The 25,674-nt window shown below is 37.4% G+C and overlaps 1 protein-coding gene across 1 annotated transcript; it reads left to right on the top strand.

Annotated features, from left to right (window-relative positions):
• The first annotated feature begins 1,722 nt into the window (after nt 1-1,722).
• Nucleotides 1,723-2,558, top strand: LOC149620755 (uncharacterized). Its single transcript, XM_089854594.1, has 5 exons — nt 1,723-1,768; nt 1,931-2,066; nt 2,137-2,208; nt 2,275-2,387; nt 2,441-2,558. Exons 1-4 carry the CDS (start codon nt 1,723-1,725, stop codon nt 2,381-2,383), a joined length of 363 nt encoding a protein of 120 aa, XP_089710720.1. The 3' UTR covers nt 2,384-2,387; nt 2,441-2,558.
• The last annotated feature ends 23,116 nt before the right edge of the window (nt 2,559-25,674 follow it).

Genomic DNA, 25,674 nt, shown 5'->3' with positions numbered 1-25,674 from the left:
ATTTTCTTCCACTTTTTATTAATTAAACGACACTTTCAACCACGTTTTGGTCATTTAACGACACTTAAAAGCGCTTTTCAGTCACTTAGCATCATTTTCTTTTATATTATAGTCATTTATTCACATTTTCATTCATATTTAAGTCATTGAACGACACTTCCTACCACTATTTTTAGTCATTTAACATAATTTTCTATCACACTATAGTGCTTTAACTACACTTTCAACCTCTTTTTAGTCGTACATCAACACACTCATCCATCATTTTCTCATTTATCAACCTATCGACTTTTTATTCATTTAACAACAATTTCAACCACGATTAATTTATTTAACAACACTTTGAACCACTTTTTACTTATTTAGCAAAACCGTCAACCACTTTTTAGTCTATGAACAACATTTTCAAACACTTTTTAATCGTTTAACAACACAATCAATCCACTTTTATTCATCTAATAACACTTTACACCACTTTTTATTCATTTAACAACCCATACAACTACTTTTTACTGATTTGACAACACTTCCAACCCCTTTTTAGTCTTTGAGCAACATTTTCAGGCATTCAATGTTCACTTAACTAAATTTTCATCCACTTTTTATTAATTTAACTACACTTCCAACCACGTTTTGGTCATTTAACGACACTTTCTAGCCCTTTTAAGTCATTTAACAACACTTCAAAGCGCTTTTCAGTCATTTAGCAGCATTTTCTTTAATATTATACTCGTTTATTCACATTTTCATTCATATTTAAGTCATTGAACGACACTTTCTACCACTTTTTTAATTATTTGACATCATTTTCTATCACACTATAGTCATTTAATGACATTTTCATTAATGTTTTAGTCAGTTAACGACATTTTCGGCTACCTTTTAGTCATTTACCAACCCTTTCTAACGACTTTTTATTCTTTTGACAACACTTTCAACCAAGATTTTGTCATTTAACAACACTTTCAACCTAGATTTAGTCATTTATCAACCCTTTCTAACGACTTTTTATTCTTTTGACAAGACTTTCAACCAAGATTTAGTCATTTAACAACACTTTCAACCTAAATTTAGTCATTTAACAACACTTTCAACCAAGATGTAGTCATTTAACCACGCTTTTAACCAAGATTTAGTCCTTTAACAACACTTTCAACCAAGATTTAGTCATTAAACAACACTTTCGACAACGTTTTACCCTTTTAGCAACTCTTTGTTTATTTGTTTTAAAATAGTTTCAACTCTTCGCGTATTTTACGGTTTTTTTTAATCTTTCCCAGCGTTGTTTATGCCTGGTCATCCTTTCCTAATTTTCTCACTGGCTAAAAATATTGTCAACCTTAACAGTGTCTTTCTACGTGTGTTTTCCAGGTTTTTAAGTTTTTACGTCGCAATATAACACAGTATTACGGAATTCACATTGACGTCATCCATCTCACTTGGTTCAAACTTGGTGTAATACGAAAAGAGCATCGTATTTGTATTGAGGTGATTGACAACTTCATCCCAATTCGGATTACTTTCTAGGTAGTGTAAACTCAACATGATTCCTCGACGTGTCAACTCCCTCTGTCAAAACTACGCTCTACTTTTAAAAACCCAAGCTACCCCATCTTAAACCATAGTAATAGGTACGATTCTCTTAATAACTTGCCCATCGGCGGGCTACCACCTGATTTCCAAGCGTGATATGTGCCATAGACTGGGAAGTCCAGCTGAATGATGACGTACGCGGCTTCGTCGCAAAGGCACAAGGGTTTGGGGATTGGTAAGGAGACAATTTCTGGAAGGATTAGAGGTTTTCAAACCACACACTACATGCGACATGGACAATTTTGAAAATATGGTCACAACGTTCTTTTTACCTCAAGGGGATAGAATAGATTTTTTCCGCAATTTAAACTAAATTTATCAATATGGTCGCGGGAAGATTTCCGTTGTATTCCGAATGGCCCATGGAGGAATATAACTCCGAGGAGGTCAATGGTGATGTCGTGTTTAATTTTTGTGGTTGAAAATGAAGACAATGAGTCTGAAGCAGACTCCATATTAACACTCTATGAATTGTGAGTTGACTTTTATAATCCTTGTTATCTAAATTAGCATTAACACTAGACATTATTTAAATGCAATTAGGGTGGAGCTAGTAGACTATCAAATCTCCAATGCGTTCATTAATTCTTACGTTATGAACTGTGACGGGTTCAAGTAAATATATCGCTGTTATATATTTATGGTCTTAGGTTATAGAGTGCTAATTATTGTGTATTTTAGAATAATTAATTTAATCCGCCAACTTCTGTTTCCGAGCCTTTGTAGTGGAAGGAGTTCCTCATTATTTAATGTCCCTCGAGGACATTGTAGCGGGACAAATTCACGTTAAATTGGTAAATTATATAGTTAGTGTTATCGAGATTATTTATATGTTATTTCTATTCAGCCCTGAAAAAAACGAGGATGGGGTTTATTCTCCTACTGGAACGTACTTTGTTCCGAACTGCGACGGGTACAGGTATACTAACATATCCCATAGTTATTAAATATGAAAAAAAAGCAGGAAAAATAAAAGTTAATTAATTAAAAATTACAATTTGAATTTCATTTTTATTCGTCTCCTAATTCATAATTCACCCTATCTTCGTACGGTATTGCATGTAGTACCATTTTTCCCAGTCGGGTTTTTTGGGGAATCTTTATTTTCCCCCCAACGTCATCTGGAGTTCCATCCCCCTTAACCATTTGATTAATACGGGAGAAAATAATGGTTCAAATTTTAATCTAATTAACATATTAAAATACTGTTTATTTCTTAAATCATAATTCACCCTATCTTCATACTCCCATGTATGTACTTCTACATCCGAGAATCGAACACGCTTCATTGACCTGTCAATCAAAAACGCCCTCTTGTAGGACTGAGAGAGGGGTGAGTCAATCAAAAACGCCCCCTTACAGGTCTGAGATAGGGGTGAGTCAATCAAAAGGTTTACGTTTTCTCACCCGCCATCTTGCCATCCTCCATCCTCCAATCCTCCCATCCTCCCATCCTCCATCCTCCCCTGCCTTCCACTGTATGTTCCGGGACCGGCACGAAGACCCTACTCATATTCTCTGTCAGTAGTACCCAAATACATGATTTTCAGTGAAACTGGTAATATTCGAGTTAATCGTCTAGTACATATTTCATATATTTGATATTTTGCTATGATGTCATCTTTGTATGCATCTTTTTATGCACATTAAACAACTTTTCAATTCAATTCAATTATTATTTTTATTGAATTTTCATTATTATAATGTTTAATGAATTTTAGCTTTATCTCATGAATTTCAATTTTTATTATATTTTTGGAAGCAATTTTTTTTGGCTTTTTCCAAAAACACTTAGTTCGATTTTGATTTGAATATCACAAGAAATTATGAGATCGGCTTCCTTTAATAAAACACGTCATGAAACTAATTTCGCAATATCTGCGAGGGCGTGTGTTTGTTTGTGTGTGGTAACTCCAATTTAGTGTCAAATGTCAAATTTTCCAAACCTAGTACACTTCGTATTAAGTATGCAGGTGTGAAAGGGGGGAGGTATTTCTTTAGTTGCGAATATGTTGAGATAATATGTCTAAGTTTTTCACTCGCTAAGGTTATATAGGAGACTAGTGGTTCCTACCCGACGTTTCCTGGTGTTTTAAGTCAAAGGAAATCAGGAAGGGTTTCTTGATTGATAAATACATGCTTGATAATGTGTTTTTATTATAAACAATTTTTTTTAAATATTTCAACTTTAATAAAACATTGCTTTTTTCGGGATCAACTATAAATTAAATATGTTTTCGATACATAATAGTGTAATGCTAAGCCATGGGACTCTTTTGCAGGAGAGTGATATCACCGATGACATTTTGACTAATAAAAAGCCCTGGCTGCTAGTACAGTACTCGGTTTATGACCCTGTATTATCAGGCCATGCTAGTTAAACTTCCCGGGTTCTGTTAACTCCACTTTACAATTGGATTCATCTCCAAACGGTTATATTAAAAGATTTAGGAACCTGTCGGTCCTTCTACTATTTGATTTTAATAAAGTCATTAGTGAAACTATAAGGCGTGTGTTAAACTTGTTCTTAGTTTTAGCCATGGTCTCTGAATTCTAATGAAAGTGAAAACTTTATGGCTGGATGTTAGCTATTGTGGTAACAATAGGACGTTATATACTGGCTTAATAGGAGCGAGGGATTCGCAGACCGAATTTTGAATGGCTCAACAAAGTCGATTCCAAAACCTTTTCCGGTTGGTGTGCTACTATCCATCAAAGTTTTGAACGCATGCGGGTCAGAAAAAATTCTAATTAATTTATATATTTATTGTAGTAGCATAGACACACCCGGCGTTACCTGTCATCGCGTCGGGACATTTTTGTTAATTTCAGGCCGCTGAAACCCAAAAACTCGCAGGGCCCTTCTCTAAGGCCAAAATGCTTGTTTTTTTGGCCGAATGGGACAGATTCGGGTGACAAGCGTATCATTTGGAATATTGATAGTTTTAAACAATTGAAATGGCGAGCTTTTGTGATTGATGAACTTTAATTCGTAAACGTAAAACAAATATGGTCCTTTGACTATGATGACGTTTAAAGATTGAATAGGAAAGTTCAGGTAAAGGTTACTGATTTTTATTGTTCATTTATTAACCATAAACGATTAAAATTATTTACTGTCCATTTCATTCTGCCCTTGAGGTTAGAAAACAAATAACTAATTATTTAAAGAAGGAAACATTATATTTATACTACACAAAACTTATACGTCAAAAATAGTTCTTATTTCATGATAAATAATTTCAGGAAATGGAATTGATTTGAAAAAAAACGAAGGTAAGTGTTTCTTCAAATAGTTTTTTCTTCAAAATGTTTTATAATCATGTATTAAAAACTGAATATTTTGATATCTGTTACTCCAACCAATTCAATATGTCTACTTCTCTTTTACTTTTTTGATCTTTCTATAAGGGCAGTTTTTTAATCCTCATAGCACTAATAAATAAATTATTGAAATGACACCGTAATTTTTTGGTTTTTCTACGAATATTCAATAATCATGTAACCGCTTTTTCCTGGTTTCCCTGAACTCGCGGAAAACATAAAATACTAGGCTTCTCGTAATCTAACGGTGGGTTCAATTAAAGTCTAGGGTATGAATATAGGAGTAATAACTAGAACTGGTTTAAATGTCCAAACGAAATCAAATTTAATTGCATTAAAATACCTAACCAAGGCAGAAGGCCCTGGCTAACAAACAAGAAATACCTAACCAAGGCGGAAGGCCCAGGCTAACAAACAATAAACAGTTAATTTAAATTCCCGTATTCTATTTACATTAACCCCCAAAATAATATTAACATGCACCCTATAAACCCCGGAATAATATTCGCATGCACACTATAGCCCCCAAAATAATATTAACACTTTAAGGTTCGAATTTAAAATTGTTTTACGATACCCAAAACTCGTTGGCTCTCTCTCTCTTTCAAACACGCACGAAGCGAACGCGCACGATTAGCGATTGGCGCTAATTACTTGGCCCGCACCCGGATTAGCTGGAGCGAAACGGACTGGTTTGTGGTCTTCCTTCAAAACTTCTATCTTTAAGGACTGGTCACTCTTTCATCAAAACTTCTATGTTTCAGGACTGGTCACTCTTTCATCCAAAACGGCTAAGTCTCAAGCCTTTTTCCTTTTGTCGTTCTCGAGGAGCAGCAAAGCCTTGCTCTCCTTCCCAGTCGAGTCCTTCTCCAAAAGTAACTCTTTACAACCACCAAGTTCAGTTCCTCAATTCTTCTTTTTCGCGGGCACTTTCTCTTTAGCCAATCATGTTCAGGGATTTGGTCTAATTATTTTAGTTCTCCGAACTCCGGTAAAGGTTCAAAGGTCGAAGAGAGAGAGAGTAGATTTCTCGGCACCAAATGTGTCCCGAGAGAGAGCAATTAATCAGTGCGGTACCAGGTACCATTTAAGTGGCACCGCGAAGACGCGAATAGTCCAACTTTCCAAAAATAGAGATAATACAAAAATACAAAAAGATAACAGAGCCATTCGAAAATATAGTTCAAATGGCCTGAACCGACAAAATGAAATTATAGATTCTTAACCCGATATATGTACAGTTTAACCCCTACCCAAAAACTTTCGCTTGGACATTTTTCGTAGATACAAAGGAGAGATAGGGGAGAATGAATGACTGTAATAAAATGGGGTTCTTTGAGAAGCCAAGTACTGAGGATACCGCCGTAGGGAAAAAGCGTAAGGAAGGATTCTCGGACCTACCCGAGAGCAGGTAACCATTTGGGAATAATTAGTAATACTGGGAATTTATAAAATGAAATGTATTTCTTGACTAAAATGGAATCTAACAATATATCTAAAAATATAGCCGTGACACTCCCTCCCCCCTAAAACCGAACGTCCTCGTGAGGTCAATTTAATTATATACAAATTTATGGTAACTGGGCATTTTATTTACAAGCGGACTACCCGTCCTATGACGGCATTACGTGGTCGAAGCGAGTACCTTCGAGCGTTAGGGCTTTGTGGTCTATCAACCTCTTGGGATGAAGAACTTAATTCTAATGGGGCTGAATCATTGGCCAAACGGGGGACAAAAGGCTTAAGATGGGAAATTTTATGGGTGCCTTTCAATATCTTTTTACCATCGGGAGACGCGAGGCGATAAGTCAACGGTGACAATTTCTCAGCTATGAGGTAAGGGCCGTCCCAATTAGGGGCCAATTTCGCTGCAAAGCGTGCGTCAGCTGATGACAAGAAATGGGTTCTTTTCCAAACTAGGTCACCTTTCTGGAATTCAAAATCCCGGTGCCTTTTGTCATATTGACATTTTTGTCTTGCCTGCGCTTTGGTAATTTTGGCCAAAGCAGTGGCGTGAGACCTCTTTACCAGGTCTCCTAAACGCAGAGCATGCACCTTCCGTGCGGCTGCGGTAAGATTACCATTGACGTTGAAATCATCTGGTATTGGGTAGCGCGGAAGCCTTAACTCTCTCCCAAAATTAAGAAACGCGGGGGTATAAGCCCGTCGATTCTTGTACGGCGGTTCTAATAGCAAAAGCTAACTGAGGGAGCCCAAGGTCCCAGTCCCTATGGGAATCCCTAACGTCTGATTCATACGTTCCACTGGATTTCCTTGCGGGGAATAAATTGAAGTTAACCGATGTTTTACTCCTAACTGCACGAAAGCTGTGCGCATAATTTTGGAAACAAAGGCACTTCCGTTATCGGAAATAACGCGAGAGGGAACGCCGTAGCGAGTAAAAACTTCGTCTACTAATTTATTAGCAATGACGGGAGCCGTAGCTCGCTTTAAAGGGAAAATTTCAACCCATTTTGTTAATTGTTCGGTAACAACTAACATCTGCGTATGTCCTCTTCTACTTGGGGGGTAAGGACCTTTAAGGTCCACTGATATGACTGACCAAGCTTCGGCCATAGTGGCAGATTTCATCAATCCAGGAGGTTTTGTACGAGGTATTTTGAACTTTTGGCAAACCTGACAACTTTGAACGTAACGGGTAATGTCGGCATTCATACCGTCCCACGTATACATTTCCTTAACGCGCTTATTTGTCTTAAACGCTCCTAGGTGTCCCGAAGTTTTGTTATCGTGACAACAATACAATACTCTTGAGCGGAGAGTTTCAGGAACTAACACACGATAACCGCTGAAACCCTTATCCTGATACTTGGGTACCAGTTTACATACCAGACCCTTCACCACTTCGCATTGATCAACTAATCGTGTTATATTAGGGGGAACTGTCTGAGAGGGGTCTAGCAAACACTTTTTCACCGAAGAAATGCTAGGGTCTTTATCTTGCTCCGAAATCAAGGTGTCAAGATCCAATCTTACTACATCCGAGGGTTCACTCTTGGGGTTGGAAACTATTGCTGCAGACAATATTCCTTCCTTCCTCGGAGAGGGGTCGGGGTGTTCTATTCGGGACAGTGCATCGGCGACAAGATTCGCTCGCCCGGGGATATAATTGATTTGAAAGGGTTCAAACGCCTGTAAACGTAACATCCAACGAGTTAGTTTACCGGTAGGATCTCTTGCCTTGTGGAGCCATTCCAAACTCTTATGATCACAATAAACTTCGAAACTAGAGCCCTGGATGTATGGACGAAAACATTCAACAGTTTCGACTATCGCTAAACACTCACGTTCCGATGTGGAATACTTTCTTTCTAAGTTATTGAGAGATCGGCTAAAATACTGGATAACCCCTTCTTTACCGTCAATCTTTTGGCTAAGGACGCCACCTATCCCTACGTCAGACGCGTCCGTCCGAACAATAAAGGGGTGGTCAAACTTAGGAGTATTAAGAACTGGAGTCGTCGACAAAGCTACTTTCAACTGAGAGAAGGCCAGCTCCTGCTCAGCATCCCATGCCCAGTGACGAATCCGATCCTTATGTAGAAGGCGATTGAGGGGGTCCGCAATTTTTGAGAAATTGGGAACAAAACGTCGGTAGTATGACGCCATACCCAAAAATCGTCGGATGTCTTTGACCGATTTTGGGCGGGGGTAATCCTTAATAACTTTTACTTTGGTTTCATCCACTTCTATTCCACTCTCGGAGATTATGTGCCCCAAAATGCTAGTTCTTTTCTGACAAAAGCGAGCTTTCGAAGCTTTTGCCGTTAAACCGTGGGTGGCTAAAATTGTGAGCACTTCGTCTAACATAATCATATGCTCATCAAAGCTGTTGGTGGCGATAATAAGGTCGTCTAGGTAAGCAAAGACGCCTCTTTTTCGAAGTTTAAGAAAAAGGTTATTTATCATTCTTTGAAATGTTCGGGGGGCGTTTGTTAGACCGAACATGAGTACTTTGGGACGGAATAAACCCTTATCCGTGACAAAAGCTGCTTTGTCCCTTGAGTCAGGGTGCAAAGGAATTTGCCAATAGCCAGACCGCAGGTCAATCAATGTTATGAACTTTGGGCAGGAAATAGACTCTAGAATATCGTCTATCCGGGGTAATGGGTATTGGTCTTTCGTCGTTACGCCATTTACTCCTCGATAATCAGCAACTAATCTGTCCTCCTTCCCCTCCTGTCGAACTAAGAAAACAGGGGCGCACCATGGGCTATCGCTTGGTTCTATGAAATCTTTGGCAAGCATGTCCTCAATTATATTATTTATCTTATTTTGGAGCGGAGGGGCATAACGATAAGGACGACAAGCTATAGGGGGGCCTTGGGTTTCTATGTAGTGTTCCTTTTGGTGGTTCTACCTGCTTCTTTCGTGAAAACCTGCCTATGTTTAAAAACGACGTCGCAAAGTCGTTCTTTTTGCTCCTTATTTAAGGGGGCTTCATTCAGGGCCTTACTAAGTTCTTCGGCATCAACGGAATCGTCCTGCCCGGCAAACATATACTTATCAACTAAAAAATTATTTACACTAACATAAGGCTCTTCAACCGTGTCGACGAATCTGTGAATTTCACTAGAATAGGCCTTCCAACAATAAGTACTCTCGGAAAAATCGACGAGCATACCACTATGTGACAAAAAATCTAGTCCTAAAATGGCGGGAAAATTCAAATTTTCTACATAAACAGCGGACCAATCAAATAAAACGTCAGGTACTAAAATGGGTAAGGAAACACTGCCCTTCGCTTGAACAAACTTCTTATTAGCGTCATTAGCCTTTGTCGGAAAACCTATCTTTTCTATACTATTTTTATATTGTTCGTCGATCACAGAATGAGTTGCGCCGCAGTCCACTAGAGCCTTACAGGAAACACCTCCAAATTCCACAGGAATAAACAAAAGTTTTTGACCTAAAAGCCTTGAAACGTTGTTTATCTCTGAAATCGGAAGATGCCCTTTCGTGGACGCTGCAGGGGTATTTATTGGGGGGCACGACGAGCAAACCCGGCTCCCTGTCCCGAGTTGCCGCCGTTCCTCGAGTTTCCCTGGTTCCTACCTTGGGGATTGTCGCGCCAGTTTCGGCGAAGCTTCGGACAATTATTTTTAAAATGGTCGCGGCTAACGCATTCATAGCAGCCGTGAGGAGGTGCATAACCCCTAAAGGGTTGAGAGCGAGGTGGTCGTCCTGTATTCCAACCCGTTTGGTGAGGGGGGTTATTAGGAGGGGGGCCACTATCGTTGGGACTTTGTGCAGGGACGGAGGGCGATGGGGTACCTTTCACAGTTTCCGTGGGAAGGATACTTTCCGCGCGAGAAGCGTCGGAAATCAATTCCCTAAGGGATGTGTACTTTTTGGATATAAGTAATTTTTGCAAGGAGGGACGTAGGTTACGAAAAACTAACCGAACCTTTTCTTTTGGGGATAGGGGGCTTTCTAAACGACGCATGAGGTCCTGCATCGCGTTGATATATTCTAAGGCCGATTCGTTAGGCTTATGGGTTCTGGCGTGCAAGAGTTCTAAAACTCGGTCGTCCTCGTCTTCATTAGAGAATTCGTTTCTCATGGCCCATTCGAAGGCATCCCAGGTGGCAAAACTCCCTTCAGTGTCCCGCCACCAGTCAGACGCGGGACCAAATAAAAAGGTGGGGACCCAACGCTCAAGAAAAATATCGTCGGGGATATTGCGACTATTACGTAGTCTTTTAGCGTTAAGTAAAAATTCATTTAAGGTTGAATTTTTATCGTCATTACCCCAGTATTTTGGGCTTTCAATTTGGGGAACCCAAGTTTGCGGGTTATAATTTTCGCCGTGATTATTCACCTGTTGACCCTCACGGCTCCCGTTATTTTGACCATGATTTGAATTATTGGCAACTAAAGTCGTCGTCAACGTTTGGATTTGCGCTATTAGGAGGGCAATTAAATTCGCTTCGGGAAGCGCTGGCTGGGGATTAATTGGCGGGTTATTCGGAGGTAAAACGGGAGGGGTATTCTCAGGGATAACTGGCATATTAAGTTGTGGGGGTAAATCTTCTGGGTTATTGGCCATTGTTTTGACAAGGGTGGTATTGGGTTGTTCGCGGACTAATTCTAGCCTCTGACGGCGTTGATCACGCTCTTGATTGTGATAAACACGAAGGCACTCTCTACAACTGTAATTAGGGCCCAAATGGGGGTGACACTCAGGGCAAAAATTCAAGCTATCGGAAATATACGTATCACTGTCGGAGTCGGATACACTCATGAGGAGAATAAGAAATGGTACCTAACAAAAAATAAATAAACCGCCGAACAAAATGACTATGAGAACCTAACCATAAGGATAAATGGGAAACCTTTAACAAATGAATGATACCGGACCAGGACCCCCAGTTATGTAACCGCTTTTTCCTGGTTTCCCTGAACTAGCGGAAAACATAAAATACTAGGCTTCTCGTAATCTAACGGTGGGTTCAATTAAAGTCTAGGGTATGAATATAGGAGTAATAACTAGAACTGGTTTAAATGTCCAAACGAAATCAAATTTAATTGCATTAAAATACCTAACCAAGGCAGAAGGCCCTGGCTAACAAACAAGAAATACCTAACCAAGGCAGAAGGCCCTGGCTAACAAACAATAAACAGTTAATTTAAATTCCCGTATTCTATTTACATTAACCCCCAAAATAATATTAACATGCACCCTATAAACCCCGGAATAATATTCGCATGCACACTATAGCCCCCAAAATAATATTAACACTTTAAGGTTCGAATTTAAAATTGTTTTACGATACGCAAAACTCGTTGGCTCTCTCTCTCTTTCAAACACGCACGAAGCGAACGCGCACGATTAGCGATTGGCGCTAATTACTTGGCCCGCACCCGGATTAGCTGGAGCGAAACGGACTGGTTTGTGGTCTTTCTTCAAAACTTCTATGTTTAAGGACTGGTCACTCTTTCATCCAAAACGGCTAAGTCTCAAGCCTTTTTCCTTTTGTCGTTCTCTAGGAGCAGCAAAGCCTTGCTCTCCTTCCCAGTCGAGTCCTTCTCCAAAAGTAACTCTTTACAACCACCAAGTTCAGTTCCTCAATTCTTCTTTTTCGCGGGCACTTTCTCTTTAGCCAATCATGTTCAGGGATTTGGTCTAATTATTTTAGTTCTCCGAACTCCGGTAAAGGTTCAAAGGTCGAAGAGAGAGAGAGTAGATTTCTCGGCACCAAATGTGTCCCGAGAGAGAGCAATTAATCAGTGCGGTACCAGGTACCATTTAAGTGGCACCGCGAAGACGCGAATAGTCCAACTTTCCAAAAATAGAGATAATACAAAAATACAAAAAGATAACAGAGCCATTCGAAAATATAGTTCAAATGGCCTGAACCGACAAAATGAAATTATAGATTCTTAACCTGATATATGTACAGTTTAACCCCTACCCAAAAACTTTCGCTTGGACATTTTTCGTAGATACAAAGGAGAGATAGGGGAGAATGAATGACTGTAATAAAATGGGGTTCTTTGAGAAGCCAAGTACTGAGGATACCGCCGTAGGGAAAAAGCGTAAGGAAGGATTCTCGGACCTACCCGAGAGCAGGTAACCATTTGGGAATAATTAGTAATACTGGGAATTTATAAAATGAAATGTATTTCTTGACTAAAATGGAATCTAACAATATATCTAAAAATATAGCCGTGACAATCAATGCCATCTGGAATGATAATCTGCAAAAAAATTTAAGAGGCTTTTAATCTTGGTAGTAATGATAGCATAATGCACAAAAAACTTTTTAAACTAAGCGTAAATCAACAGTTAAATTGAAATATATTAGGACTTTTGCTGGCTGCAAATTGAAAATATATATAAAGTTGAAGCATCACTTTTTGTAAATGTTTATCTTATGATCAATTTCCATAGACGAAAAATGTTATACTCATTAAAAAATCTCGTTAGGGTTTTTCTATTAATGTTCTTCATCTATTGCTCTTTTCAAATAATTTGGTTATGTCTTATTTAAGATGAACGTCTACGGCACACGTGGAAAATTATACTTTCAAAAAAAGAAACATTTTATCGAGTAGCGATTGAGAATATCAATATTCACGCTTCAACAAAATTATGTCATCAAATCGTTTCCCAATAGTAGGGGTTATTTTGCGATTGAAATAGTTGTTATGTTGGTATGTTGTAATTCAGTTTTTATTCGACAAAGAGAGTGTCAACTGAGAAACGTTTTCATACATAGGCTGCTTATAGCTTTATAAAACCTTTAGAGCTAAACTTTTCTTTCAAACAAATCGAATATAATAAACAAGAGTGAAACAAGTTGTCATTTCGTTACACCTATTTCCAATTGGTGTAAAAATATAATAGTTTCAGAACTTTTGTGAATTTGACCGGGATTGTATATTAATACGGTTTTTAAGAACTACTGGAGATAATATATAATGCTGTGTATGCAAAGCAAGTGTTATAAAAACTTGAAACACCATTTTACCTCTCCGTGTGCCGTAATCCAGGAGAGGTTCTGTAACGGTCGTGTCTGTGTGTCTGTCTGTCCGTTGATACACCCACGTGACCGCGTTCGCAGTTTCCGTATCGGAGCAAACGTGTTCCCAATTTCCGGACCGCATTGACAGTTCACAGAAATTTGGAAAATTGTATTTCCCTTCGTTGGCTACACTATACTTGAGTTCTCACACCAACATGTTTGGTCTTCGTCCATCCCACATGAACACCAGTCTGGTACTTTTCTGGCTTCCAACACCACCATCTTCTATTCTTTGTCAATCCCACATTGACACCAGTCTGCACTTACACTGGCTTCTAACACCACCATCCACTGGTCTTCCGTCTATTCCACATAGAGACCAATCTGTATCATTGGCTTCTACTCCATTATCATCGTTTGGTTTTAGGATATACGCGGCGATTAGCTAGAGTTACGAGAACCGTCTAGCCTCCCTAAGGTGGGATCGGCCACCAAAGATTTTCGCAATTGCGCTTTTTCCTTACTATTATAAGGGAAACGATTTCCATATATACCAAAATTTTAAAAGAATCGGTTAAGAGGGTACGTTTCAATTTAAACGTCAATATTAGCAAAGTTTGAGAAGATAATAAGTATAACTTTATTTTAAACAATTTAACTATTATTAATGTTAATTATTGAAGATTAAAATAATTGAAAATAATTATATTTATTTAAATATTAAAGATAAACCTCTCGTGCAAAGAGAGAGATTAAATCATTGCCTCCTATATCTACCAAGGCCCGTGCATGCAATATATTTCCTTCATTGCCTCCTATATCGATCAAGGCTCGTGCATTGTGATATATTTCATTCATTGCCTCCTATATCTATCAAGGCCCGTACATTGTAATATATTTCATTCATTGCCTCCTATATCTATCAAGGCCCGTGCATTGCGATATAATTTTCAAAAAAAGAACCAAAATGGGAAGCTCCTCTCAGAAACATAATAATTTCTTTTCTCTTTATATGAAATGAAAATATGGATAATATTGCGCTCCTTCTTTAATGGTATGAATCCTTGCCTGTCTATTAATATTTTACGTAGGAGTAATACGTTTTTAGCGAAGTCTAGAGAGGATAAACATAAGCGAGATTGTTTCGGAAAAAAATACTGCTTCCACTAATGTGTTTATACTCCTTGTTATGATTATTATTTGAAATGACTGTTTATATACTACTTAAGCTATACTACATCTGTATGTAGAATAATCCTTGCTTTGGTGTTTGCAAGAAGAAAGCTAAGGCCTAGACTCTGTCGGTTAGATCAAGTTTTATGCGTAATAGGCTTAGTGAACCAAAGAGTAAATAATTGAGACCTGAGGTGAAGTAAACTATGGTTTTGATTATAGTGTCTGTAAAAAGAGACATTAACGGTTCAGAGTAAGCCGAAAGTTAAATACACGTTTAAATAATATCTAGGTAAATAAGTTTGTAGTAGTAGACCTCTTAACACGGAGAGGTAATATTTTGGTTTTTCCAACTTGTTCAATAGTGATGAACAGACAGATAAACAATGGTTTAACTGATTTAAGTATCTAACGTTAGTTTCTTTTGAATAAAAAAGAATCGGTTTTATTATTTTAATATAAAACCTCATAAACCTCAGATAAATGGCATTCATTTTGATAAAATAACGTTTTAATATCCAAACATTAATTTTATCAAATAATTTAATTGATGAAAAAATTATAAGTGTAGTTAGTAGAAGGGTCAGAAAATGCGCCTCTATATCGGATAGATTTTTATTGCAAGAGGCAGCCTAATTATCGTATTTGGATTCCTTTTCAATAACGAGTTTCGAAAGCGGTATTATCGAGCAGAAAACCTCCAATATCAATAGCCAGAAGCGAAACGTGTTTTCTCATTTCTTTCAAAATAGTACGCATGCAACTTTATGTAGTGTGGAAAAATATAATATCACTTTGGAAAATGAAATAAATTACGACATGTCAAAAACGATCTTTCTTCTTTAATTGAGTAGGGGGATGTATATATCTCCTTCTTTCATCTTTGATTTTATTAGATGTTTTTTACACGAACGGAAAAATATCTTCGCGTGCAAAGTTTAACGACTTAGAGCGAGGGGTCAGTCATTCATGAAATCTCGTACGCTACCCGTGAAATCCAATTTAAGAAATCCGAAATCAATGCTGATTTCGAAATCAAATAAAAAAATTCGAAATCAGCAACGAAATCACAAAATCAGTAAATAAATCACAAAATCAGTAAAAAAAATCACAAAATCAACATAGAAATCACGAAATCAACATAGAAATCACGAAATCAGAAGCGAAATCCCAAAATCAGAAGCAAAATCAGTAAAGAAATCGTGAAATCCATTACAAAATTCACAAAATCCAAAATCAAAAGAAATCACAAAATCCGACGAAATTACGGGGAAAAATCTCAAAATCCGAGGAAATCACGCGAAAAACCTCAAAATCCAACGAAATCAAGGGAAGTATCTCAAAATCAGATGAAATCACTGTAAAAATAGCAAAATCCGACGGAATCACGGGAAAAATCTCAAAATTCGATGAAATCCATTGGATTTTATCGAATTCAGAAATCAAACAAATTCCAACGAAATCAAACGAAATCCGATGAAATCAAATGAAATCCAATGAAATCCGACGAAATCAAATGAAATCCGACGAAATCAAATTGGATTTCGAAATCCCGTACACTTTTTCCTAAACGTCCGACCCCTCGACTTAGAGGCTGCCGTTCTTATATTTTTTTCTAACGAGAGTTTCTTACTTATTATTTTTTTTCGCTCCCTTTATGTAGAAGGGAAAGAGTAACAATCGACAAAGACTAAATATAAAGGGTGTATCTGAAATGGACGTAGGAGCGGAAGTATTTGGGTTCCTGGGGCCAATATAAGGCGAAACTGTGGTATGGCATTTTGTCGTACGCCAACCCATTTGGAAGTTACTTGAACCTAACACTTGCTAGTTTGCATTATTCACTGCATGTTGACTTCGTCGAAAACAGTAGGAATAAAGTTCAAGATAGGATGATTATTGCAAATTAGTGGTTGCCAGCTAAAACAAAAAAAAAAGCCTCATAGCCATTGAGTCAATTTTTAAGGAGTAGAAAGTTGTACAGTTGGTGACTCATAAAGAACATCAATGTAAAACAACATGTTACGATTAAGTGTGTTGAAACAACTGACCGATACTAACGGGAAACTGACAGCGATAAGTAGCGCAGTCTAATAAGGAACACCGACATTTTGCTTCATTTTTCAAACAATCGAAAGGTTGCATTTAGTTTAAAGATTAGGTTAATGTTGCAACTTATCGAAATCGGTATTCGTGAATAAATGTTAGTGGGCGAATGTTTGGGATGGGATGTTGGGCAACGCCTGTTAAGGATTAAATTTTACAAATTAATTTGTAAAATTTAATCCCTATAAAAATCAACAAATAATGAAGAAACCTAAATGTTGAAAAATGAAATAAAATTTGTTATGGTTCAAAGTGACCAAAAAAGGGAACATTCCTTTCTCCAAAAAATTACAGTGAGGGAGTAATGGCGTTTTTCTTGTGGCCTCACCCGAAACTTAACCCGTAACAAATTAGGTACGCTATGTTGAATAGCGTACCTAGGAGTGGGCTTCATGAAACCTAGCATTCCTTCTCAAGGTCACACACTACTAACTTGTTCAAGAAAGGGTTGAAAGGCTCGTGATTGGCCTACACTGATTACGAGGTACCACCAAAAGTAATAGCAGAGAAAAATTTTAAGAAGAAATTTTCGTTCTTAGCCTCGGAACCGAACGGATGACCGCAAATAAAACTAAAGAAAATTTGAGAAAAAACCAAAAAGTGGAGGGTTAACTTAAAACTAAGAAAAAATTTCGCAAAAAATTAATAAACGATTAAACCTTAGTAAATTTGCAGACCACCTTAAAACTTTAGACTAATGACGTTTACTAACTGGTAGCAATCTGCCAGCGTTGAGATCGACAGGAGACCTACGTGCAATGCGAGATGCAATGTAATGTACCCATAAGGAAATGTACATTTTTACTCCTTAGAATTATTCTATGAAAATTGCCAATAAAAACGGTAAAAAAGGTACTTCTTTCAAAGGTTCAAAGTGTTTTAAAGCATGTTAAAAATAATTTGCTAAATTAATGGAAACAAGACGTCGCCGGATATGTAGTCTTGTACAAAAACCAAAATGAACGCTTTTGCAACCTATGGATTGTTTGAAGAATGAAGCAAAATGTCGGTGTTCCTTATTAGACTGCGCTACTTATCGCTGTCAGTTTCCCGTTAGTATCGGTCAGTTTTTTCAACAAACTAATCGTAACATGTTGTTTCCCAATGATGTTCGTTATGAGTCACCAACTGTACAACTTTCTACTATTTAAAAATTGACTCTATGGCTATGAGGCTTTTATTTGTTCTAGCTGGCAACCACTAATTTGCAATAATCATCCTATTTTGAACTTAATTCCTACTGTTTTAGACGAAGTCAACATGCTGTGCTTTATGCAAACTAGCAAGTGTTAAGTTCGAGTAACTTCCAAATGGGTTGGCGTACGACAAAATGTCATACCCCAGTTTCGCCTTATATTGGCCCCAGGAACCCAAATACTTCCGCTCCTACGTCCATTTCAGATACACCCTGTATATTACAAAATTGGATCAGAGGAACTACAAAATTTTGCGGTTTTTATAATTTTTAAAGCCTGGTGGTAGCGTTGTAACGTACACTGCGTTTTCCCTCGTTGAGCTTTTCGTTTTTCAGCATTATTGATTCGGTTACAAAGAATTTAACATATAAGTGGTAGAAGGGTAGGTTTTAAAGGGTAGTCTAAAATTTTAATCTTCTATTTCCTGTTTGTTAACATCATCACTACTATCTTCTCTGGGATCGACTAATCTAGGTACATTTGAACGTCTGAACTGATGAACATTGTATTGAAAATTCTCTACGATAGGGACTGGCTGAACCTTTTACTTAATTCTCAACGGTGTAGACTGAAAATATAATTGTCTGTTTGAACAGATACACAGTTCAGATTTAAGTAAAGTAGCATAATTGTCAAAATTAGAGATGTGAGTCGGTAATTTACCGTCCGTAAATTACCGGTAATTTACCAAATACCGCGTAAATTACCGTTTTATATCTTACCGTAATTTTACAATGGTAATTTACGGGTAAATTACGACGGTAAATTACCGTGGTAATTACCAAACATTTTTATTATGCATTAAAAGTTCATTTTACACTTAAATGATCAACTATTTCTGTGTTTACTATTTCTGTGAGCCAAAATGACTCACCAGGCGCTAATCGCTAGCCTTAAAACTTGCAAAGTTGGGCTAGAAATTAGTCTTTTAATAAATATTTAGTTAGAGATCAGATTAGAAAGGCCATGGATGCCGTCATGGTAGCAAAAGCCGCAAATACGTGTAAAGCAGTCAGATAGTGCTCACAATTATACGTTGTATAAAGTAAAGAATTGTACGGACGGGAAAATATAAATTACCAAAAATTACCGACCGAACGGTAATTTTTGTTTTCCCAAGATTTCAATCGGTAATTTACCGGTAATTTATCGGTAATTTACCGGGTAAATTACCGTTTTCAAAAATTACGGTAATTTCACATCTCTAGTCAAAATGCTTCAGAAGCTTTAGGATTTTATTTTATTAATTTCACTGTATTTAACCGTTCAAGCATCTGTTTTGGCTGTCGGTATGATTGTGTTAATAATTGGATTCAAAGCAATCTAACATAACCGGATCCAGAAACAAAAGATAGCTCGCGTTAACAAATGACTTGCCATTGGTTTGGTTAAATAATTTAGCCATAAGAATTGTTAAAGTCACGTGTTAAATCAAAAAATTAATACTATAAATAACTGAACAGGCATTTTTATCCTATACCCTGGCCTTTCCAATATCTTGATAACGTCTTTTTATGTATTAACCGTAATGAATGTGAATCATAAGATTATAGTGCGATTTGACGATGTTATTGACAAAAAAAAGTTTTTAAATACACTTTTCTCTGGTGGAGGTATTTTTGTGAATTGTTTAGTGACTGTTTACTTATCTTAGAAAGAAGATTTCGCAACGATATAAGCCACAGCCTCTACCCTCCTTTTATTGAAGCGAAGCCTTGTGTAATGTTAAATATTCATTGAAATTTACCTGTATTTCAATATCTACCAGGAATTTTCATTTTTAATAATACAGTCTTAGTTTGTGAATTCATAAATTCCGTACGTTCAATGTATGTGCTTGAAATGAAAATCTATCTTGCGGAGTAAAAATATCATATTAATATGGTGATAGCATCTAAAGCTCGTAAAAGTGTTTCGGAATATTTCTTGTTCTGTTGTCGATAATTAAACTTTTTACATCTCAATTTTGTGTATTTGAAGAGTTGATAGAGGTAATTTTCTCGTGTAAGTTGTATTGGGCAAGTGTTACTTACTATATATAAAAAGCTGGATATTTTTTCTTTCTTGAAGATAGAAAGACCACTGAAGTCTGTCATTAAATGGAGGGATTCAAGAATAATAATAATGCTTTCAGTTTTGTAAATGAGTTATTTCGACTTTTGACAGCTTTTTTGCTCTTCATTAAAACAAGAAATAGCCTTTTAATTTGCCGACTTAGAGTGCCTAGATCCGGTCGGACTTCTCTATATAGAAACGAACAAACCGAACTGAAATTAATTATTGTCTCTTTTCCAGATACTTGGACATTGAGGTAACTTCTGACGAATACTGTGTGCTCTGATCTCATACACTGTATATAAAATTTCGCACGTTATTTTATACTCTGGCAATGACCGTTAAAGGTGAAATTTGAGTAAAGATTACTCTTGTCACCTTCAGAGACTCACCGAATTATTAATAGTTTGAATCATAGAATGATGTGGAGCGGCTGTAGCTAAAATAAGCGTAACGAATCGTTTAATAGTAGCAAGGAAACTCGGGGTTTAACCATTATCCAATTGTGTTCAGTACTCAGCGACATGAGCAGATGGTCGATATTAATGGAAGGAGGGAGTCTAATGAAGCGGCAATAAACTTTCATTTTTAAACAGCGCGCTCCCTCTAAGGATTGCTATATTCTTTCTGTACGCTCAATTAACGTAAAATTAGGAAAATCGCTTTATTTTAAACTAACATCATATTTATTTGAATAATATAAAGAGATTTTGTCATTATATTAATATACAGTTAAATTTACGTAGCCGTTTATATAAATATTGTTTTCATTTACTCTAGCAAAAGCCTTGAGACTAAGAGTTAAATTTATAAATTCTATATTGTAATGTTATAATTATACATCTGATAAACAAAAGTTCTTCGTTATAAAATGCATGCATTCATATGGAGGGTAAATATTTTCAATGTTGCATTTCTTTATTTTAAGTTTTGTTTTTCAGTTTAGCAGATAATAATTCTTATTTTTTTCTTGTGGTTAATAATTTTTTGACAAGATAGTTTCAGAGTTAGACTAGGACTGCTTTGGAAGTTGAATAAATTACTTTCGATATATGCACAGTAACGTCATTGATTGTACTTATTTTTTACCATTTGCATCGGTTTCATCGAAGTTTAGGTGATAATTCTATATTAAATAGCTGCTGCTCATATTTCCTTTGTAGAAACGTAAGCTGACCACTATTGCTTTTGAACCAATTTAACCTACTTTTGGCTGCGTTATAAGCAAAGATTTCTTGACAATGATATAAAATTCATCATGCGTGTCTAGTCTATGCATCTAACATATTGGAAGATATTATATTATTACAACTTTGAAAATTAGATTTTATTTAAATTGAAAATGTTTCAGTTCTATCAGAAGAATATGTCACTGTCTGAACACTAGGCCTGTGCGAGTACTCGATCGACTTGAGAATAATTTCGAGTCCTCAAAAATCCTCACTACTGGACTCGAGGAGGACTCGAACCGAGGCTTAACACCATATCAAGTCCATAAATATTTACCATGGATAAATAATTTATTCTTCTTTCGTCTCTTGTCAGCACGCACAAATCTACATTACATAGAGGCCTAGCTTTCCCGTGCTGACAACCGAAGCTGCAACAAAGTATATATCGAATAAGCTGCCTTCGGAGATAGGGGGTTGCCTACCCTCTAGCGTGAAAACAAATGTTCTCACGCTCATTCTTTATCCATGTATTTCCCCTGAACTCGGTGACCAGGAATTTCAAGTAGAGTGTGGCATCTAGTGGGGTTTTACCGATTTAGATTTTAGTGAAGACAGGTGATTGGACAAAAATTTGACGTCAGCTAGAACAAACCAAAGCCAAAAGTTAAAATTTTGTTTATTGACGTTTGGCACTTTCTATATCCAACCTGTGATATTTGAACAAATGAAGAGTAAAAAATTAAAGATATGAAAATATTTAGCCTTAATTTTGGCATGAAATAATTTATTAGGACTCGACTGGGACTTGATGTAATTTATCAGGACTCGACACAGGGCTTGAGACGTAGTTTTTGAAGCTGATTTTAGGACTCGAGGACTCGATACCAGTTAAAAGACTCGACTCGAGATTCTATAAGAGCTTTTTTTAGGACTCGAGACTCGACTCGAAGCCAAAAAAACTGGACTCGCACAGGCCTACTGAACACCCTAAAAGAAAATTAATTATAGTAAAACAGTTGTCAATCCCTGGGTTATATACCAGTTATATATACCAGTAATATAAGAGTTTTTCAGGCCCGACCCAAGCCCGGCCAGGAATTTAGCATTTTGAATAAGTCCTACACTCAGCCCGAGTCCGAGTATATAATTTGTTTTCCGGAATGTATACCAAAATCCCCCCATCTAACCCAATGCGACAAAATCCCCCCAATGTAGGACAAAATCCCCCCAAATCATTATAACAAGACAAAATCCCCCCAAATCATTATAACAAGACAAAATCCCCCCAAATCATTATAACAAGACAAAATCCCCCCAAATCATTATAACAAGACAAAATCCCCCCAAATCCTTATAAGAAGACAAAATCCCCCAACGAAAATCCTCTGAGAAATATATAACAGAAGTTTCAAATATAAGTATTTTTTTTATTTCACATTTCACATTTTTTGGCGGCACAGCTTAGAAAATTTTCCAAACTTACAAGCCCTTTATCATATTTCACGTACATATTTTTTAGAATTTTTTGCTATTCGAAATATTTTTTACAATTTTTGTCTTTAATTTCAACGCCATTTTGTTCGTCATGTAACAGACCCAAGGCAATAGCAACGTCCAAGCGTAAACCCTCAATAAAAGACCAAATATTAATTTTATTCCCCTTAAGTAGGAAAAGAAAATTTTCTGTTCCATCCCTCAGAAATATTATTCGTTCTTGATCCGTCATTGAGGGTTACATCATGAACGTTCCAGGTCTCGGGTTCAAATTGCGGACTTGACCGTTTTAATTTTAGGCCACTAGCCGTAACTTTCTTTTTAAATGGGCCTCTTACATAGACAGCATCGAAATAGTCAAGCAGCTCCATACCTGACTCATCGGATATATAATACAAATGCAATATTCCTTCATATACACGATCTGTTGGCAAGAATGCCAAAGCAACTAATGAATGAACAAAGTTACGAAAGTTTCTGTCATGTCTATATTTAACAATAAACCCAAGCTCCTGAACCTTACGTAAAACACTCTTGAGATAAATGAAAGGAACAATATCGTACTTTCACATGATAACCAAATACCTCTTTTAAGGCAGAAAATACAGCTTTCTCAAACTCAATTACAACGGTTTGGGGAGCAAGAATTATATTACGATCCCGGCAAATTTTATCTAAGGTAACGAACAATTCACAATATGTTTTAGCATTTTTTTTCTCTAATAAGGCATACACCGCGGCTAATGATCTACCTCCCAATCTTACATGAATAACATAAATTTGCAAAAAACCATCCGGGACTTTTTTAAATGTACCATCCATAAACCATTCCGAACAATCACTTAAGTACTTTAAACATTCAGGGACCGCAAAAATTAAAATTCTTGAAGACTCGTTACCCAAACTTGAATGATTGTCATATTGCAAGAATTCTCTCGCCCCTTCGCTTCCAGTAATCATGGTCCAGTCCCCTTCGATTCACAGATCAGCAAGGCTTTTTGGAACGGCTGGGCGCAGTGATAATCTGGATCTTATGATGGTCTTTCTGATAGCTTCTGAAGTGGGAATGTACGACTTCAAATCAGACGAAACCGTGGCAAGCGCAGCACCATAAACTGCCAACCTCGAATCACTTGATGAAACAGTTTGTTCCTTGAGTGAAGTACGAAACTTGGTAACTTCGGACGCGAGCACATTGGACAAGTGATTATGATAGGACACTTTAATTACATCCTGGACATTCTCGTCAGTTGTCAAACTTCCACGGCATCCTAATTTCCTATTGACGCACTCCCATTTTATCAACGCGTTACTAAGGGTCTTTTGTTTAACATGCAAAAAACCTTCCCGTAGTATTTTAATACCGCCTTTATTCGACACGAGCTTCTCCATTTCCATGCAATATGTGGAGAAACATCCGACTTATATACCTCCCAACGAGCCAAAGTTCAGAACATTAAAAAATAAAATAGCCCAAAAAATTTTTCGACCAACATCAAAGAGAATATAACAAGAGCAGTAGAAACTTAAAAGCAGATATTGTTCTCAAATCACGGAGGCAGTTCCATCTTGCAACATTTAATAAGCCTAAAAGACCTAACCTAACCTAACCAAACCAAACCAAACCAAACCTAACCTAACCTAAAATAACCTAACCTAACCTAACCTAACGTAACCAAACCTAACCTAACCTAACCTAACCTTGTTACGTTTTACAAAAGAGACATATTAAAGTTCTTCTTCCATAATTATAGTCTTGTGATGAACTATAACGTTCAGGTGGTCGGCGAATTCTTGTCGATATGCGAGGTGGCTGTAGACTTTGATGACTTTCATCACGGACACTTTCTGAGACTTCAGAATGGGTTGGTGTCGATAGTACTGGATTGGTTTTTCTCTGATTAGTTGATGATAAGGCTTGTAGAATTGTTCTGGTTGGGTGGTGTGCTGGCGAATGAGAAACTGTTGGTCATGACTATTCTGCAACCCTATTTTAACAACCGCAGTAGGACGTTCCGATATTACTGACTGGTTTTGAGGATAATTTACACTTTGCTGAAGATATTTAGTTGCTGGTGTTTCTTGTCTCCTAGTAGTGTCTGGTCGAAGGTGTATTCGGTTTCTCCTGAAGTTCTGACCCTTAGATGTTCTTATGTGGTATGATTGTGGTTCTTCTGCCTGAGCCGTGATGATAGCTGGTAGCCATGTCCGGTGGGCGGCAAAGTATCTTACATTCTGACCAACGTGAAGTGGGGGAAGAGTAGTTCTCACATTCCTTTGTCGATTGATGTTACTTTGGTTCCGTCTTAATACTCGTTCGATATCATCTGTTGGATAATGTGGTTTCAGGGTTTCGGCATTGGTCGTTAATGGTGTTCTTATACGACGTCCCATTAGCATTTCTGCGGGTGAGGGGCCATTGGCTTTGGGAGTAGATCGATATTCCATCAGTACATGGTCCAGACCCTTTCCTTCATGCTTGGCTTTGATCATGGAATTTTTAAGCGTTTGTATCGCTCTTTCAGCCATGCCGTTGGATTGTGCGTAATGAGGGCTTGAAGTCACATGGTCGACATGCCATTGTTGCAGGAATGCTCTAAACTGATACGAATTGGAGGGTGGGCCATTATTCGAGACAATGCGTTGGGGTGCCCCGTGACGGGCAAATTGGGCGTTCATGAATTCGATGACAGAATGGGCATTCGTGGTTCTCTATGTATTTGGAGTAGTAGTCCACCATAAGAAAGTAGTGTTTGGAGTCGATTTGAAATAAGTCTGTACCAACAATTTGCCACGGGTACTGAGGTATTGGGTGAGCGGTTATCGGTGGCTTTTGGTTTGCGGGATCTCGGCTACGACAGGTAGAGCAGTTATGGATATGCTGCGTTAATTCTGTTATCATGTTTGGCCAAAAAACATTCTCCTTGGCTCTTGCTATAGAACTGTTAATTCGGTAATGGGCTGCGCCGTGGATCCGTTCTACGAGTTCGGTCTGTAGTGCTTTTGATACAACCAGGTTAGTTCCTCTGAAGATTAGGCCATCTTGCGTGTACAGTTCTGTCTGATATGGCC

Source organism: Phalangium opilio, unplaced genomic scaffold, assembly GCF_054372755.1.
Source record: "Phalangium opilio isolate 3A_F unplaced genomic scaffold, DU_Popi_V2 ptg000209l_1, whole genome shotgun sequence".
Classification (NCBI taxonomy): Eukaryota; Metazoa; Arthropoda; class Arachnida; order Opiliones; family Phalangiidae; genus Phalangium; species Phalangium opilio.
This window is presented reverse-complemented; position numbering and strand designations above follow the sequence as displayed.

Coding starts and splice junctions, on each gene's coding strand:
- LOC149620755 (XM_089854594.1), top strand. CDS start 1,723: ATGACGTACGCGGCTTCGTCGCAAAGGCACAAGGGTTTGGGGATTG. Junction 1,769..1,930: donor GCACAAGGGTTTGGGGATTG/GTAAGGAGACAA, acceptor GGTCGCGGGAAG/ATTTCCGTTGTATTCCGAAT. Junction 2,209..2,274: donor ATGAACTGTGACGGGTTCAA/GTAAATATATCG, acceptor TGTGTATTTTAG/AATAATTAATTTAATCCGCC.